This window comes from Meles meles, chromosome 11 (genome assembly GCF_922984935.1).
Source record: "Meles meles chromosome 11, mMelMel3.1 paternal haplotype, whole genome shotgun sequence".
Classification (NCBI taxonomy): domain Eukaryota; kingdom Metazoa; phylum Chordata; class Mammalia; order Carnivora; family Mustelidae; genus Meles; species Meles meles.
In genome coordinates, this window is record NC_060076.1 from 48,824,088 (window position 1) to 48,840,147 (window position 16,060).

The 16,060-nt window shown below is 42.6% G+C and overlaps 1 protein-coding gene and 1 pseudogene across 1 annotated transcript; both read right to left on the minus strand.

Annotated features, from left to right (window-relative positions):
- Positions 1-323: 323 nt before the first annotated feature.
- LOC123952832 (interferon alpha-1/2-like) lies at positions 324-2,552 on the minus strand. The gene has a single exon (XM_046022419.1). It carries the CDS (start codon positions 918-920, stop codon positions 324-326), a length of 597 nt encoding a protein of 198 aa, XP_045878375.1. The 5' UTR covers positions 921-2,552.
- Positions 2,553-15,000: 12,448 nt separating this feature from the next.
- Positions 15,001-15,512, minus strand: LOC123952838 (annotated as a pseudogene).
- Positions 15,513-16,060: the final 548 nt, after the last annotated feature.

Below are 16,060 nucleotides of genomic sequence, written 5' to 3' on the forward strand. Positions count from 1 at the left end.
TGGTGTGTCTCTTTGAAAACACTTTTGTACTTAAAGTTCCATAAAGGAAAAAATGATAAACTGATTACATATTAAAAATATATTTTATTATATTCTGTTATGTAAAGGTGCAAATCATATTATATGAAAACTGAATCTTATCAATATTTCCATAAATATTTAAATATATAAATAGACACAAGCAAGGTCATCTGTAAGCGACTACTGCTTGTAGAGTTGACACGTTCTGAAAACACTTGACAAATTGACTGTGTTCATGGCTTTGGGACAGAGAAGTGAGAGTCTCTGGCACGGCAGAACTCCGGAATGTGTGATGTTATCAGTCAGAGGGAATCATTTCCATGTTGAAAGGGGTGTCGCTTCTTTCTCCTGAATCTTTCTTGCAAGACGGTTGATGCATACAAGGGTTTCATGATCTCTGCTCGGACCATCTCCCAGGCACAAGGGCTGTATTGCTTCTCTTGCAGATAGAGGGAGATCCTCTGGAAGTAGTTCCTCAGGATGGAGTCCCCATTCACAAGGGGCTTCTCTCCCACACCTGCCTCCTGCAGGGGACAGGCTTCCAGGTGGCCCAGCAGCTCAGAGAGTCCTGAGCACAATTCCCCCAGGAGGTTCGTGTTCCAAGGAGGAGGTGAGGCCTCTGTGCAGAAGAGGTTGAAGGTCTTCTGGTTCGTCACATGGACGAAAGGGAGGGCTTGAGCCTTCTGCAGCTGCTTGCCATCAAACACCTCCTGGGGGAAGCCAAAGTCCTTTGTATAGTTGTCACAGGAGCTAGCAGACAGTCTCTTCATTTGTCTCAGAAGCATCAAGGCCCTCCAGTGCAGCAGGCCATGGTCCTGAGGCAGGTCACATGCCAGAGAGCTGAGGGAGTGGCAGCTGAGCACCACCAGGGCCACCAAGAAGGAGCAGGGCAGAGCCATAGGTTATCCTGCAGATGCTTTTGGCCTGGGTGGGGTGGGCACGTCTGGGGCCCGTGGCTCTAGCTTCTCTGAACATCTTCTCTTGTGCGTGAGGCTTAAGTAGGGGACACAGGAGTTTTCGATTTCTGAACGTTTCCCTTACTTTCTACTTCTCTTTTTGCTTTCCTTTCTACACTTTCTACTTGGGTTTGGAGCATGGGTTTCTCAACCATGTATTATTTTCTTTAAGTATTATCCTTGCCTCCAGAATCTTTTTGGATGTTTTTTAATTCAAACTTTCAAGAATACTTAATAACAGGAGACACAGTATATATTGTTACATATTGTATTTTTGTCTGTGCTTTAAGATAAAAAAAAGTGTAAGGTTTAACCAGTTCATGGTCCAGAATGACTAAAAATTTTAAGCTAATAGTTATATTTTAAAGCTATTGATGCCTATGTATATAAGTAAATTTGATGAGTAACTTTTCTTTACATGTATACAGTGTAGTATAGGGAGTACATATGCAAATAACGATTTCTAAGAGGACATAATGATTTCAGTGTACCTGGACATTTCAAATCAATCCAGATTGCTAAATGCAAGTGAAAAATGGAATTACTTACTTAACATGTGTTTTTAGTGTCCTGAAATTGAATGTTGCCTCATAGGACAAAATCATTTTTTGAAGATTTTTATTCATTTATTTGGCAGAGAGATAGATGCAGAGAGAGTACAAGTAGACAGAGCAGCAGGCAGACAGTGAGGGAGAAGCAGGCTCCCACGGAGCAGGGAGCCTGATGCAAGGCTCCATGCCAGGACCCTGGGATCATGACCTGAGCTGAAAGCAGCCACCCAACTGACTGAACCACCCAGGCACCACGACAACATCATCTTTAACTTCCCCTGCTACTACTGTACTCTGGAAGGTATTATCAAAATATTTATTCTGCTTACACTAGATAATTACTGAGGTGTTGAATGAATTTTGTAGAGCTAAATCATAAAATTTAATGTGTTTGTGTTTTCATTTCCAAAGCCTGCATCACAACAGGCCTCAAACATCAGCAATGGCCACAAGACACCACTGGCAGCTCACCAGTAAGAAAGATCACCTGTCCAGTTAGACTCTGAGATCCAGGAAATGATGGAGAGAAACTCCTCCAATCCTTAGGGATTCCTGTTATTCCTGGATTTGTCACACTGACCTTGCTGACAGTTTGTGTCCTCCAAGAATTCTGTGCCATTGTTTCTTATGTAATATCCAAGAATACCCAATGAACGACAATAAATACCAAGGTTTTGTTAGAACGCTCCAAGTCATTGCAAGTGCCCCCAGCAGGAAGCCTGGTTCTTGTCTGGGAAGAGGAGGTGTCGAGGTTCTATTTCCACATGACTGGATTTTCCCAGCAGCACCTCACTGACAAGGTAGTTATCACCTCTACTAACATATTTCTTCTAGAGTGACTGAGTGTCCTCCACCCAGGTTCTCCTGGGCTCACTCCTGAGGACAGGCTCACCATGTCCGGAGGACTCTAGATTCCCCTACTGTGCAGGGGCTGGTTTCCTTGTTAGCAAAGCAGTTTCTGCCCCTAGATCCTTGCCCTTGCCCCTGGCGTGTTTGTGTTGGGGACCCTCTCTCTTGCTGACCTCCTCCTCACCTGACCAGGTAACAAAGGTGTCAACATCCCTCAGATGCTGAGGTGAATGATTCTATTCTCCAAGTAGAGGAAAAACCAGTTATAATCCTTTCACCTTGAATAAGGGAATACATTTATTGTACCACCACAGTGCTTAATTTTCCGGTTTTTCATTTATTTAAGTAAGCTCCTCACACAGGGTGGACCCTAACTTGGGTCTTGAACTCACAGTCTGACATCAAGATCTGAAGGTAGAGTAAGAATCAGATCCTCAACAAGTTGAGCCACCCAGTGTTCCCCATGGTTCAAATTTTCCTGAAACTAGGGAACACATGTTACGTCCAAAATTTCTGAGTGGAGCACAGGGAATTCACTGACTGGGTCTCTGGGAAACTTCCAGCACAGAAACTGATGACTTTCACTAGCTCATTCAGACTGTGTGTTGACAGTAGGCAGCTTCATCTGGCCACCTGTCTGGTGCTCAGAATGCAGGGGGGTGAGGCCCAGGCTATGATGTCAGGGACACACTTCCTTGTTGCCTTTCCTCATTCACGGTGTTGCATCTTCAAATTAAGTAACAACAACAAAGAGAATTTGAAAAACTTAATATTTCCACATGCTTTACTAGACATACTCTGACTTGCTGGTCCTGATCAGTTTCTAGGTCATCATGAGGATCACACAGAGGGAAGGAAGAGGAGGGCCAAGGGGCTGCCCCGGGTTTCTCTTTCATTTTTAAGACATCAGTTTTTCTGTTTCTCATGTTAACTCTCCTCGAAAGCAAAACATGGCAGCTGTGAGTGGGGAAGGGGGAAAGACAACTATTATGTCTAAACGTGACAAAAGTGAAAGAGTGGCCTGTCGGCTGAGAAAATGGCAGAGTGCACGTCAGCCAAATTTGATGCAGCAAGACTGGGGACGAGCAGCTCCGGCAGACGAGGGGAATGAAGGCTGTACTGAGTTATTGCAAGTGAGGAAAGTGCCTCTGCCAGAGGATCCCACAAGACATAATCTTGGGTCCCCCTGAGGTTCTCAGCTCTACAAGAGGAGCCACCTCATTTTCCTTTCGTTCAATCCACATGTACTCGGCTCTGAGGAGAGATGAGAGGAGTCACACCAACCAGCTCACAAGAGACTGGCGACAAGGACTCTAGCTGTTCACCCTCTTTGGAAGGAGACGGGATCCTTGCCCTGCCTGAGAGCTCTACCTACCTGATAAGTCCACGCAGGCCTGGAAAAGTTTGCCTGAGAAATGCAATATGAAGACAAGGGGAATTGAAAGATCTTGCATGATTCTTGGATTAGAATAATGATGAGGATCATTTAGATGACAACACTAAAGCTGATTTCAGTCTAACCCTTCTGAGATCTTTGAAACCATTACCTCTGTCTTCTCAGAAACCCCATTTGGATTCCGCTTATCTCTGCAGCTGTTTGGAGAGAAACAGAAACCCAGAGGGAGAATTATTCAGATTGAACCAATATCCAAGGTAGAACACAAAGGAGCTGTGAGATAATGGCTGGTCTGGAAGCAGTTGTTAAAAGATGTGAAGAATAGAAATGGACAGAGGATTTGCGACCCAGGAGAGGCCATGGCATGGAATCAGTCAGGTTGAGAGTGTGAGGGATCAAGGATTCTAGATTGCACCGCAGATGCCAACGGCTTGTGGTCTGTGGTTGTGTTTGGCAACAGAGAGTGTGGGAGGAGTCAACTGCATGACTGACTTGAAGTTCCAAAGACAAGTTGGCAGGATCCATTTTGAATACTCATGAGAGCAGGGAGGAGTTAAGATGGTGGAGAAGTAGTGGGCTGAGGTGATATCAGGTAGCAGTAGATCAGCTAGATAATTTACCACACCAATCCAAACACCTACCAATCCAACAGGAGATTGAAGAGAAGAAGAGCAGCAATGCTAGAAACAGAAAGTCGACCCCTTTCTTAAAGGTGGGACCTGCAGAGAGCGAATCCAAAGTGACGGCAAGATAGACCTCGTGGAGTGGGTCCAGCACCCGGCAAGTGGTGAAGCAATGGAGCACAAAATTCAGAACTTTTAAAAGCTGTTCCACTGAGGGACATCGCTCCAGAGGCTAAGCCAGGGTGAAGCCCATGCGCAGAGAGCATGGTCTTATGTCCTGCGGGGACACTGAAGGGCCGGTGGTGTTTGAGCATTGCAGAGCTCCAAGGTAGAGTGGGGAAGCCGGGTAGAGATATGGAGCCCAGAAGTGATCTCTCAACTCAGGCCTACCTTAACCTGTGATCCGTGGCTTAGGCAGGCCACTGCTCTGTTAGCAGAGACCACACAAGCTCCTGAAAGACCCCCACAGAAGAGAGCAGGGATCTGCTGGGTTTGGAGACTCCAGATGGGGCTGTGTGCCAGAGATGCTTGGTCACAGTCTGGAGAAGCTTGGAGTGCAGCCAGAGGCCAGGAAGATGGGAGTGATTGAGCGCTTTTCTCCAAAGGCACACTCTGGAGTGGGGCCCTGAGCTCTCGGCTCCTCTAGGCCAGAGATTGGGAGGCCACCATTTTCATTCCATCCTCCAGAACTCTATGGAAAACCTTCAGAGAACAAAAGCTCCTCACAGCGAACCCAAGCGAATTACTTAGCCCTGCCACTGGTAAGGGTGGTGCAATTCCACCTCGGGAAAAGACACTTGAGAATCACTACAACAGGCCCCTCCCCCAGAAGATCAGCAAGAAATTCAGCCAAGACCAAGTTCACTTCCAAGGAGAACAGTGGAATTTCAGAAAAGGAGCAAGCAAAGCATGAAATCATGGCTTTCTCCCCATGTTCTTTAGTCTGGCACAATTAATTAATATTTTTTAATTTTATTTTTTTCTTAAGCCAAAATTGTTTTGACTTTTACTCTTTCCTCCTTTAACATTTTTTAACTAGCTTATCTTAACGATACCTTTCATTAAAAAAATCTTTTTTGAAAAGTCATTATTATACTCACATATTATCCTTCATTGTATCTAACTTTATTTTTGTATACATATAGGGTTTTTTCTTCTAAAAAAATTTGGGATACAACTTCTTCTAATAGTTCAAAATATACGCTAAATCTACACAGGTCTTTGTTCTACTCTCCAGCCTGAGCAAATTCTCTCCACTTATCTTATCAACTCCTTTTTTAGAATTTTTTTTTTAAAACTTCCATCCCTTCATCTTGTTTATGTGTGTGTGTGTGTGTGTGTGTGTGTGTGTGTGCATTTTTCATTCTTTAAAATTTTGGGAGATAGTTTATTTTAATAGACCAAAATACTCCCAAAATTAAGGGGGTGACTCTGTTCTAGCCACTAATCTAATATATACATATTTTTTTATATTTTTTCTTTATTTAATTTTTTTTTTCTGAACTCCTTTTTCCTCCTATCTTCCCCCCATGATTTGGGGTCTCTTCTGATTTGGTTAGAGCACATTTTCCTGGGGTTCTTGCCCCCCTTTTAGTATTTTATTCACTCCTTCATATATTCTTAATCTGGATAAATTGACAAGGTGGAAAAATGCACCACAAAAAAATGAACAAGAGGCAGTACCAAGGGCTAGGGACCTAATCAATATGGACTTTGGTAATATGTCAGATCTAGAGTTCAGAATGATGATTCTCAAGGTGCTAGCTGAGCCCAAAAAGGCATGGAAAATATTTGAGAAACCCTATCAGGAGAAATAAAAGCCCTATCTGGAGAAATAAAAGAACTAAAATCTAACCAAGTTGAAAGAAAAAAAGCTATTAATGAGGTGCAATCAAAACTAGTGGCTCTTACTGCTAGGATAAATGAGGCAGAAGAAAGAATTAGTGATATAGAACACCAGATGACAGAGGATAAAGAAGCTGAGCAAAAGAGAGACAAACAACTACTGGACCATGAGGGGAGAATTCAACAGATAAGTGACACAATAAGACAAAACAGCATTAGAGTAATGGGGTTTCTAGAAGAACAAGAGAGAGAGAAGGGAGCAGAAGGTATATTGGAGAGCATTATTGTAGAGAATTTCCCTAATATGGCAAAGGGGACAAGCACCAAAATGCAGGAGGCACAGAGAAGCCCCCTCAAAGTCAATAAGAATAGGCCCACAGCCCATCAGATAATAGCCAACCTGTAAAATTTACAAGTCTTAGTGACAAAGAGAAAACCCTGAAAGCAGCCTAGGACAAGAAATCTGTAACTACAATGGTAAAAATATTAGATTGGCAGTGGACTTATCCACAGAAACCTGGCAGGCCAGAAAGAACTGGCATGATATATTCAGAGCACTCATCGAGAAAAACATGCAGCCAGGAATACTATATCCAGCTAGGCTATCACTGAAAATAAAAGGAGGAGATAGAAAGCTTCCAGGATGAACAAATACAAAAACAATTTGTAAACACCAAACCACCTCTACAGGAAATATTGAAAGGGGTCCTCTAAGAAAAGAGAGAGCCTAAAAGTAGCAGACCAGAAACAGAGACAATATACAGTAAGAGTCACCTTACAGGCAATATAGTAGCACTAAATTAATATCTCTCAATAGTTACCCTGAATGTAAATCGGCTAAATGCCCCAAGCAAAAGACCCGGGGTATCATAATGGATAAAAAAAAAAAAGAAACCAAAACCATCAATATGCTGTCTACAAAAAACTCATTTAAGACCCAAAGACACCTCCAGATTTAAGGTGAGGGGATGGAAAACAATTTACCATGCTAATGGACATCAAAAGAAAGCTGTGGTGACAATCCTTATATCAGATAAATTATATTTCAAGCCAAAGAGTATAATAAGAGAAGAGGAAGGAGACTATATCATACTCAAATGGTCTGTCCAACAAGAAGATCTAACAATTGTAAGTATCTATGCCCCTAACATGGGCGTAGCCAATTATATAAATCAAATAATAACAAAATCAAAGAAACACATCGACAAGAATACAATAATAGTAGGGGACTTGACAGCCCACTCACTGAAATGGATGGATCGTCCAAGCAAAAGATCAACAAGGAAATAAAGGCCTTGAGTGACACACTGGACCAGAGGGACATAACAGATATATTCAGAACATTCCATCCCAAAGCAACAAAAAACATGTTCTTCTCCAGTGCACATGAAACATTCTCCAGAATACATCACATCCTGGGTCATAAATCAGGTCTCAACTGGTATCCAAAGACTCGGATCATTCCCTGCATACTTTCACACCATAATGCTCTGAAGCTAGAACTCCATCACAAGACAAAATTTGGAAAGAACCCAAATACCTGGAGACTAAAGAGCATCCTTGTAAAGAATGAATGGGTCAACCAGGAAATTAAAGAAGAATTGAAAAAATTCATGGAAACAAATGATAATGAAAACACAATGGTTCAAAATCTGTGGGATACAGCAAAGGCAGTTCTAAGAGGAAAATATATAGTGATACAAGACTTTCTCAAGAAAAAAGAAAGGTCTCACATACATGACCTAACCCTACACATAAAAGAGCTGGAGAAAGAACAACAAGGAAAGCCAAAGCCCACCAGGAGAAGAGAAATAGTAAAAATCAGAGCAGAAATCAATTAAATAGAAACCAAAAAAACAATATAACAAATCAATTAAACTAGGAGCTGGTTCTTTGAAAGAATGAATAAGATTGGTAAACCCCTGGGCCAGACTTATCAAAAAGAAAAGAGAAAGAACCCAAATAAAGAAAATCATGAATGAAAGAGGAGAGATCACAACCAACGAGAAAGAAATACAAACAATTATAAGAACATATTATGAGCAACTGTACACCAGCAAATTTGACCATCTGGATGAAATGGATGCATTCCTAGAGATGTGCTAACTACCACAACTGAACCAGGAAGAAAGAGAAAACCTGAACAGACCCATAACCAGTATGGAGAGTGAAGCAGTCATCAAGGATCCCATCAAAAAAGAGAATTACAGACCTATATCCTTGATGAACACAGATGCAAAAATTCTAACCAAAATACTAGCCAATAGGATCCAACAATACATTAAAAGGATGGTTTACCACGACCAAGTGGGATTTTTTCCTGGGCTGCAAGGTTGGTTCAACATCCGCAAATCAATCAATGTCATACAATACATTGATAAAAGAAAGAACAGGAACCATATGATACTCTCAATAGATGCTGAAAAGGCATCTGACAAAGTATAGCATCCTTCCCTGTTCAAAACTCTTCAAAGTGTACGGATAAGGGTACATACCTCAGTATCATCAAAGCGATCTATGAGAAACCCACTGCGAATATCAGTCTCAGTGGAGAGAAACTGGGAGTTTTTCCACTGAGATCAGGGAACACGGCAGGGATATCCTTTGTCACCACTGCTATTGAACATAGTACTAGAAGTCCTAGCCTCAGCAATCAGGTAACAAAAAGAAAAGGCATCAAAATCAGCAAAGAAGAAGTCAAACTATCACTCTTTGCAGATGATATGATACTATAGGTGGAAAACCCAAAAGACACCACTCCAAATATGCTAGAATTTACATAGGAATTCAGTAGAGTGTCAGGTTATAAAGTCAATGCACAGAAATCAGTTGCATTTCTCTACACCAACAACAAGACAGAAGAAAGAGAAGTTAAAAAATCAATCCCATTTACAATTGCACCCAAAACCATAAGATACCTAGGAAGAAACCTAACCAAAGAGGCAAAGAATTCATACTCAGAAAACTATGCAGACTCATGAAAGAAATTGAGGAAAACACAAAGCAATGGAAAAATGTTCCACTTTCATGGATTGGAAGAACAAATATTATGAAAATGTCTACACTACCTAAAGCAATCTACACATTTGATACAATCCCTATCAAAAGCCCATCCATTTTTTTTTCAAAGAAATAGAACAAAAAATCCTACAATTTATATGGAACCAGAAAAGACCTCGAATAGCCAGAGGAATACTGAAAAAGAAAGCCAAAGTTGGTGGCATCACAAATCCAGACTTCAAGCTCCATTTCAAAGCTGTCATCATCAAGACAGTATGGTACTGGCACAAAAACAGACACATAGATCAATGGAACAGAATAGAGAGCCCAGAAACAGACCCTCAACTCTATAGTCAACTACTCTTCGACAAAGCAGCAAAGAATGTCCAATGGAAAAAAGACAGCCTCTTCAACAAATGGTATTGGGAAAATTGGACAGCCACATGTAGAAAAATGAAATTGGACCATTTTCTTACACCACACACAAAAATACACTCAAACTGGATGGAGGACCTAAATGTGAGAAAGGAATCCCTCAAAATCCTTTAGGAGAACACAGGCAGCAACCTCTTCCACCTCAACTGCAGCAACTACTTCTAGGAATATCACCAAAGGCAAGGGAAGCAAGGGCAAAAAGGAACTATTGGGACTTCATCAAGATCAAAAGCTTCTGCACAGCAAAGGAAACAGTTAACATATTAAAGCAAAAGAAAACTGACAGAATGGGAGAAGATATTTGCAAAGGAAATATCAGATTAAGGGCTAGTATCCAAAATCTATAAAGAACTTTTCAAACTCAACACCCAAGGAACAAATAATCCAATCAAGAAATGGGCAAAGGGGGGCACCTGGGTGGCTCAGTGGTTAAAGCCTCTGCCTTCAGCTCAGGTCATGATCTCAGGGTCCTGAGATCGAGCCCCGCATCAGGCTCTCTACTTGGCAGGGAGCCTGCTTCCCCCTCTCTCTCTGACTGCTTCTCTGCCTAATTGTGATCTTTGTCTGTCAAATAAATAAATAAAATCTTTAAAAAAAAAAAGAAATGGGCAAAGGACGTGAATAGACATTTCCTCAAAGAAGGCATCCAGATGACCAACAGACATATGAAAAAGTGCTCCACATCACTCGGCATCAGGGAAATACAAATCAAAACCACAATGAGATACCACCTCACACCTGTCAGAATGGCTAAAATTAACAACTCAGGAAATGAAAGATGCTGGCGAGGATATGGAGAAAGGGGAACCCTCCTACACTGTTGGTGGGAATGCAAGCTGGTGCAACCACACTGGAAAACAGCATGGAGGTTCCTCAAAAAGTTGAAAATAGATCTACCCTATGATCGAGCAATTGCACTACTGGGTATTTACCCTAAAGATACAAACATAGTGATCTAAAGGGGCACGTGCACCCGAATGTTTACAGCAGCAATGTCCACAATAGCAAAACTATGGAAAGAACCTAGACCTCCATCAACAGATGAATGAATAAAGAAGATGTGGTGTATATATATATATAATGGAATACTATGCAGCCATCCAAAGAATTGAAATCCTGCCATTTGTGACGGTGTGGATGAAACTAGAGTGGTTATGCTTAGAGAAAGAAGTCAATCAGAGAAAGACAATAATCATATAATCTCCCTGATTTGAGGAAGTTGAGAGGCAAGGTGGGTGGTTTGGGGATAGGAAAAGAATAAATGAATCAAATGGGATCAGGAGGGAGACAAACCATAAAAAGACTCTTCATCGCACAAAGCAAAGTGAGGGTTGCTGGGGGGAAGGGAGGGACATGGAGGTGGGGTTAGGGACATTGGGGAGGGTATGTGCGATGGTGAGTGCTGTGAAGTGTGTAAACCTGTGGATTCACAGACCTGTACCCCTGGGGTCAATAATACATTATGTTAATAAAAAAATTAAAAAACAATAAAATAAATACTCATGAGACATTAGATTTTTCTGCCAATGATATAGATATTTGTGGCTGGCACTAGAGTGACCCTCCTCCTTCTAACACATTGCAGGCTGCTGTCCTGTCAGGGTCACCCGTGGTGGGGACACTACCATGGGACACATGTGCCTAGAAGAACTCTGTGCTCCCAGTGTCCACTTGAACCTTCTCAGTCTCGGGAAGGACACAGAGAGACAGTTGACTTGAATCTGCCCTAGTGTCATACTATTCCACTTCCTGAGGATAAGTCACTACCAGTGGATACTTTCTCATTTCTAGTCTCCTTCCAGGTTCCCACATTGCTGATGACTTTCAACATTTTCATGTTTCCAGACGTCAGCTGTGGTTTTCTGAGCAAAGGAGTGTCCTACTCCTGGTGTAACGAGAACTTAGGCAGCATTCCAACACAGGCACAGTTGAGTTCCGGTATTCTGTGTGCAGGGTCCTTGGAACTAGCGTGTTTCTGGTTGGGACTGGATGTCTGGGGGTCTTCAGCTCCACAGCACAGCAATCAGCTGATAGGGAGGGTTAGGGAGGGCAAGTGGGCACTCTGTCTCCTGAAGCTGCCAAAGCTTGGCTGCTTGTGGCCAGTAGTGCAGGGTGATGTCTCCCAGCCTGTCCCTGGGCACCCAGCCCTGAGCCCTGCCTCCTCTACGTCCCCTGGAAGGTTGACCGGAAATGCCTGGGGATGGAAAGTTGGTGGGGGTCAGGCCGCCTGGGTGGCTCAGTCCTTTAAGCATCTGCCTTGAGCTCAGGTCATCATCTCATGGTCCTAGGATCGAGTCCTACATTAGCCTACCTCCTCAGTCGGGAGTGTGCTGCTCCATCTGACCTTCCCCCCTTTCATGCTCTGCCTCTCTGCCTCTCTCAAATAATGAAATAAAATCTTTTTAAAAAATGCTCACTCCCATCGCTCCTGCATTGGGCCCTTGCTGCTTGGTTCTCCAACACTTTCCAGTATTTAATAATCAAGAACATTGGGATTGAAACTGACTATGGTTATAGGAGTTTTCAGGACAAGACTTACTCTTTGTCATAGACAGAGTAAGGAAACAGGATTATGACAGTATTAGAATCTCTGGATGTCCACAAGTACGCTTCTTGTAGCTGGAAGGGACAGCCTCAGGAAGAGGATCCATTTTGGTCAGCACCCTTGTCGCATTTGGCCACCAGCGGGCAGTCTCCCTAAAGGGAGCTTCACTAGGCCACCCTTCAACCTGATCCTGCTTTCTGTTTCCTTTCAGCCACAGCTGCTATTCCATCACATTGGATGGAAATCTGAGCAAAGCCTCTCTAGCAGGTGGTTCTGCAAAACCTAGAGATTTCATTGTGTTTTTGCTTTCTACTTGCTTTCTTGTGCTGCTCCTTAGAAAAATCATTAAGCTGAGATGACAGCAGAACAGAAAGCTGTTGTGTGAACAGGCTGAGAGGTCCAGAGAGTGAATGCCAAGTGTGCTGTGGGGACTTCTGCATTGGTGAGGAAAGTAAGCCTTAGGACAGAGGAATGTATTCTGGAATGGTGTTGGGGGAGGGTAGAGTGCAGGGTGGGTGTGGAAGGTTAAGGAAATAGCATGTTCTTCTGCACTTCCACCTAGATATTTATTCTTGACACTCAGATGTTCACAAAATCCACTGGTGAAAATAAAAACCCTTCTTGGCAATGGGGGATGAATGGGTCAGTCTTTTCTAGAATTCATAACAGAATTCCAGTTTGGGAGGCTGCCTCCTTTGCAAGTCAGGTACTGAAGTGTAGGCCACACTGTTCCCAAGAATTTTGTAGGAGGAGACAAACAATATTCTCATATATAGCTGTCAGAATTAAAATAAGATGACTGCTACCATATTTATGCTGTTCCCTGCGGAAGATGCACTCCTATGTGTCTTTCAGTGCATGAGATCAGTGAATTCACGCTATTCTGTCATAATTTTTAAATCTGTTGGTAATCCTGAATTCCACACAACTCACTATTGCTCTATGGATTTCCATGATTCATGTATTTTCGGCTGATTTGACCAAAGATTTCTTATTGCTGTAAATATTAGAAGAGAGAATGCCTGAGCCAGCTTCCCACCCTCATTGTTGAAGAAAGTCTGTCAGTCTTTATGTGCATGAGAATATTGTGATGTGGATATCCACCAAACATTGTGGTATTCAGAACATGAGGAAATACTAGCAGCGAGCAACAGAAAATTCTTACCACATCAAACTCTCTAGAAAAAGCAATGGGGTATTATGACGCTGTAGGAAACAGGGTCACATAGAGGGGCTAAGGAACCTAATTAATGATGCCAAATAATTCCAGGAAACATGATCTTATCCATAGTAATAGATAATTTGATGAAGGATTGAATGAGCTATCCACTCCTGCCAATTGAATTCTTAAAGTCGAACATCTCGCTGATGTGCACGTTAGTAAGAACCAAGACAGGATAAACCACCGTCAGTAGTTCAGTCATGAGGAAAAATAAATATAACATTAAACATATTAACATGATTTAAAGAACACTGATTCCATGAAATCACTCAGGGAAAAAGAAATAACATAAAAGGGCAAACTATGCCCAAAATAGCAAACCCCGTTATTCCCAGATCGCATGTAATATTCTTCTCCAAGTCAGATGCACTGACTTCTCTTATTCATGCTCCCACCTGCTCCAGGGTGGTCTGCTTATGCAATCCACCAAACCGACTCTCAGGAAGGTCAGCAAAGGCATCTGTGTTTCTGACATCACAGGCAATTTCAATCCACATCTTCCTGGAATCCGCTGATCGTCTTCGAAACACATTTACTTCCTTAAAGACACTCACCAGCATCCTCTCTTACCCTGTGCTATATGGCCAAGAGTCCACCGTCTCCTTTGTGGCTCTTCTCTCCCCTCCCTTCATGGTTGAAGAGCCTCAGAATCAAGTGTATGTCTGGTTCTCACATGACACAGTCTCCCCGCATAACCACCTCTGTTTCTGGCTTTGCCTCCTAGATATGGACCTCAGCCATGGCGTTTCTAGTCAAATGCCATGTCACCTCCCCCCCGACACTGGACATACGTGTCTCCATGTCTGCCAGTGACCTGTCAAGGGGTCCACAGCTTTTCTGTGTGCACTTCCCGTGTGCTTCAGCTTCTCTCTTCTAGCAGCAGGTGAGAGAAGTCACTTCTTTTCCTTCTTCTTTAAAACACTAAATGGAAGGACTGTTTTTAGATTCCATCCCTACAGCAACCATATTTATATATTCCAGAACCAAAGATGTAGACATCAGGATCTCTATTTATTATGTCCTATAGCCTAAGAGCAATGTGCAAGTTGTCCTAGAGAAAGTCAGTTGTCATTTCCAACGTTAATGCAGTATGATGGTAAATGCATTCTGCTGTCCGATCTCCAACGGAGTTACACAATCAGACCTGGTGTGCCTCTTTGAAAATGCTTTTGTACTTAAAGTTCCATAAAGAAAAAAATGATAAACTGATTACATATTAAAAATACCTTTCATTATAATCTGCTATGTAAAGGGGCACATCTTATTACATGAAAACCGAATCTTATCAATATTTCCATAAATAAATATTTAAATAGATAAATAGACACGAGCAAGGTCATCTGTAGGCAACTACCACTTGTAGAGTTGACACGTTCTGAAAACACTTGACAAATTCACTGTGTTCATGTCTTCGCAACAGCAGAAATGAGAGTCTCTGACACGGCAGAACTCCGGAATGTGTGATGTTATCAGTCAGAGGGAATCATTTCCATGTTGAAAGGGGTGTCACTTTCTTCTCCAGAATCTTTCTTGCAAGGCTGTTGATGCATACAACGGTTACATGATCTCTGCTCGGACCATCTCCCAGGCACAAGGGCTGTATTGCTTCTCTTGCAGATAGAGGGAGATTCTCTGGAAGTAGTTCCTCAGGATGGAGTCCCCATTGATGAGGGGCATCTCTCCCACCCCGTCTCCTGCAGGGGACAGGCTTCCAGGTGGCCCAGCTGCTCAGAGAGTCCTGAGCACAATTCCTCCAGGAGGGTCGTGTTCCAGGGAGCAGGTGAGGCCTCTGTGCAGAAGAGGTGGAAGGTCTTCTGGTTCATCACATGGACGACAGAGAGGGCTTAAGCCTTCTACAGCTGCTTGCCATCAAACACCTCCTGGGGGAAGGCAAAGTCATTTTTGTACTTGTCACAGGAGCTAGCAGACAGTGTCCTTATTTGTCTCAGGAGCATCAAGGCCCTTCAGTTCAGCAGGCCGTGGTCCTGAGGCAGGTCACATGCCAGAGAGCTGAGGGAGTGGCAGCTGAGCAACACCAGGGCCACCAAGAAGGAGCAGGGCAGGGCCATCGGGGATCCTACAGATGCTGTTGGCCTGGCTCAGGTTGGCAAGTCAGGGACCCGTGGCTCTAGCTTCTCTGAACATCTTTTCTTGTGTGTGAGGCTTAAGTGGGGGACATAGGAGTTTTCGATTTCTGAACGTTTCCCTTACTTTCTACTTCTCTCTTTCCTTTCCTTTCTACACTTTCTCCTGGATTGTAGAGCATGGGTTTCTCAACCATTTCTTTTTCATATTGGGGCCTCCTGTCACAGTCTTTTGAATATTTATGTAATTGAACCTTTCAACAAACTTGGTAACATGGATCTACAGTCTATATAGTTATGTATGTAGAGCTCTGCTTAGTAGATAAGAAAAGAAAGTGTTCATTTTATTTATTTAATTCAGCTTTAAAATTGACAAAAATTTCAACTGAGAGCTATATTTTAAGCTATTTATTCTTTACTGGATATCTAAATATGATGAATGACTTCTAAATTTTTCTTACTTTAAATATAAAAGTATAATGCTAGGAGAGACAAGATGGCGGAGAACTAGGAGGAGGCACTGTTTCAACCTG

Coding starts and splice junctions, on each gene's coding strand:
- LOC123952832 (XM_046022419.1), bottom strand. CDS start 920: ATGGCTCTGCCCTGCTCCTTCTTGGTGGCCCTGGTGGTGCTCAGCTGC.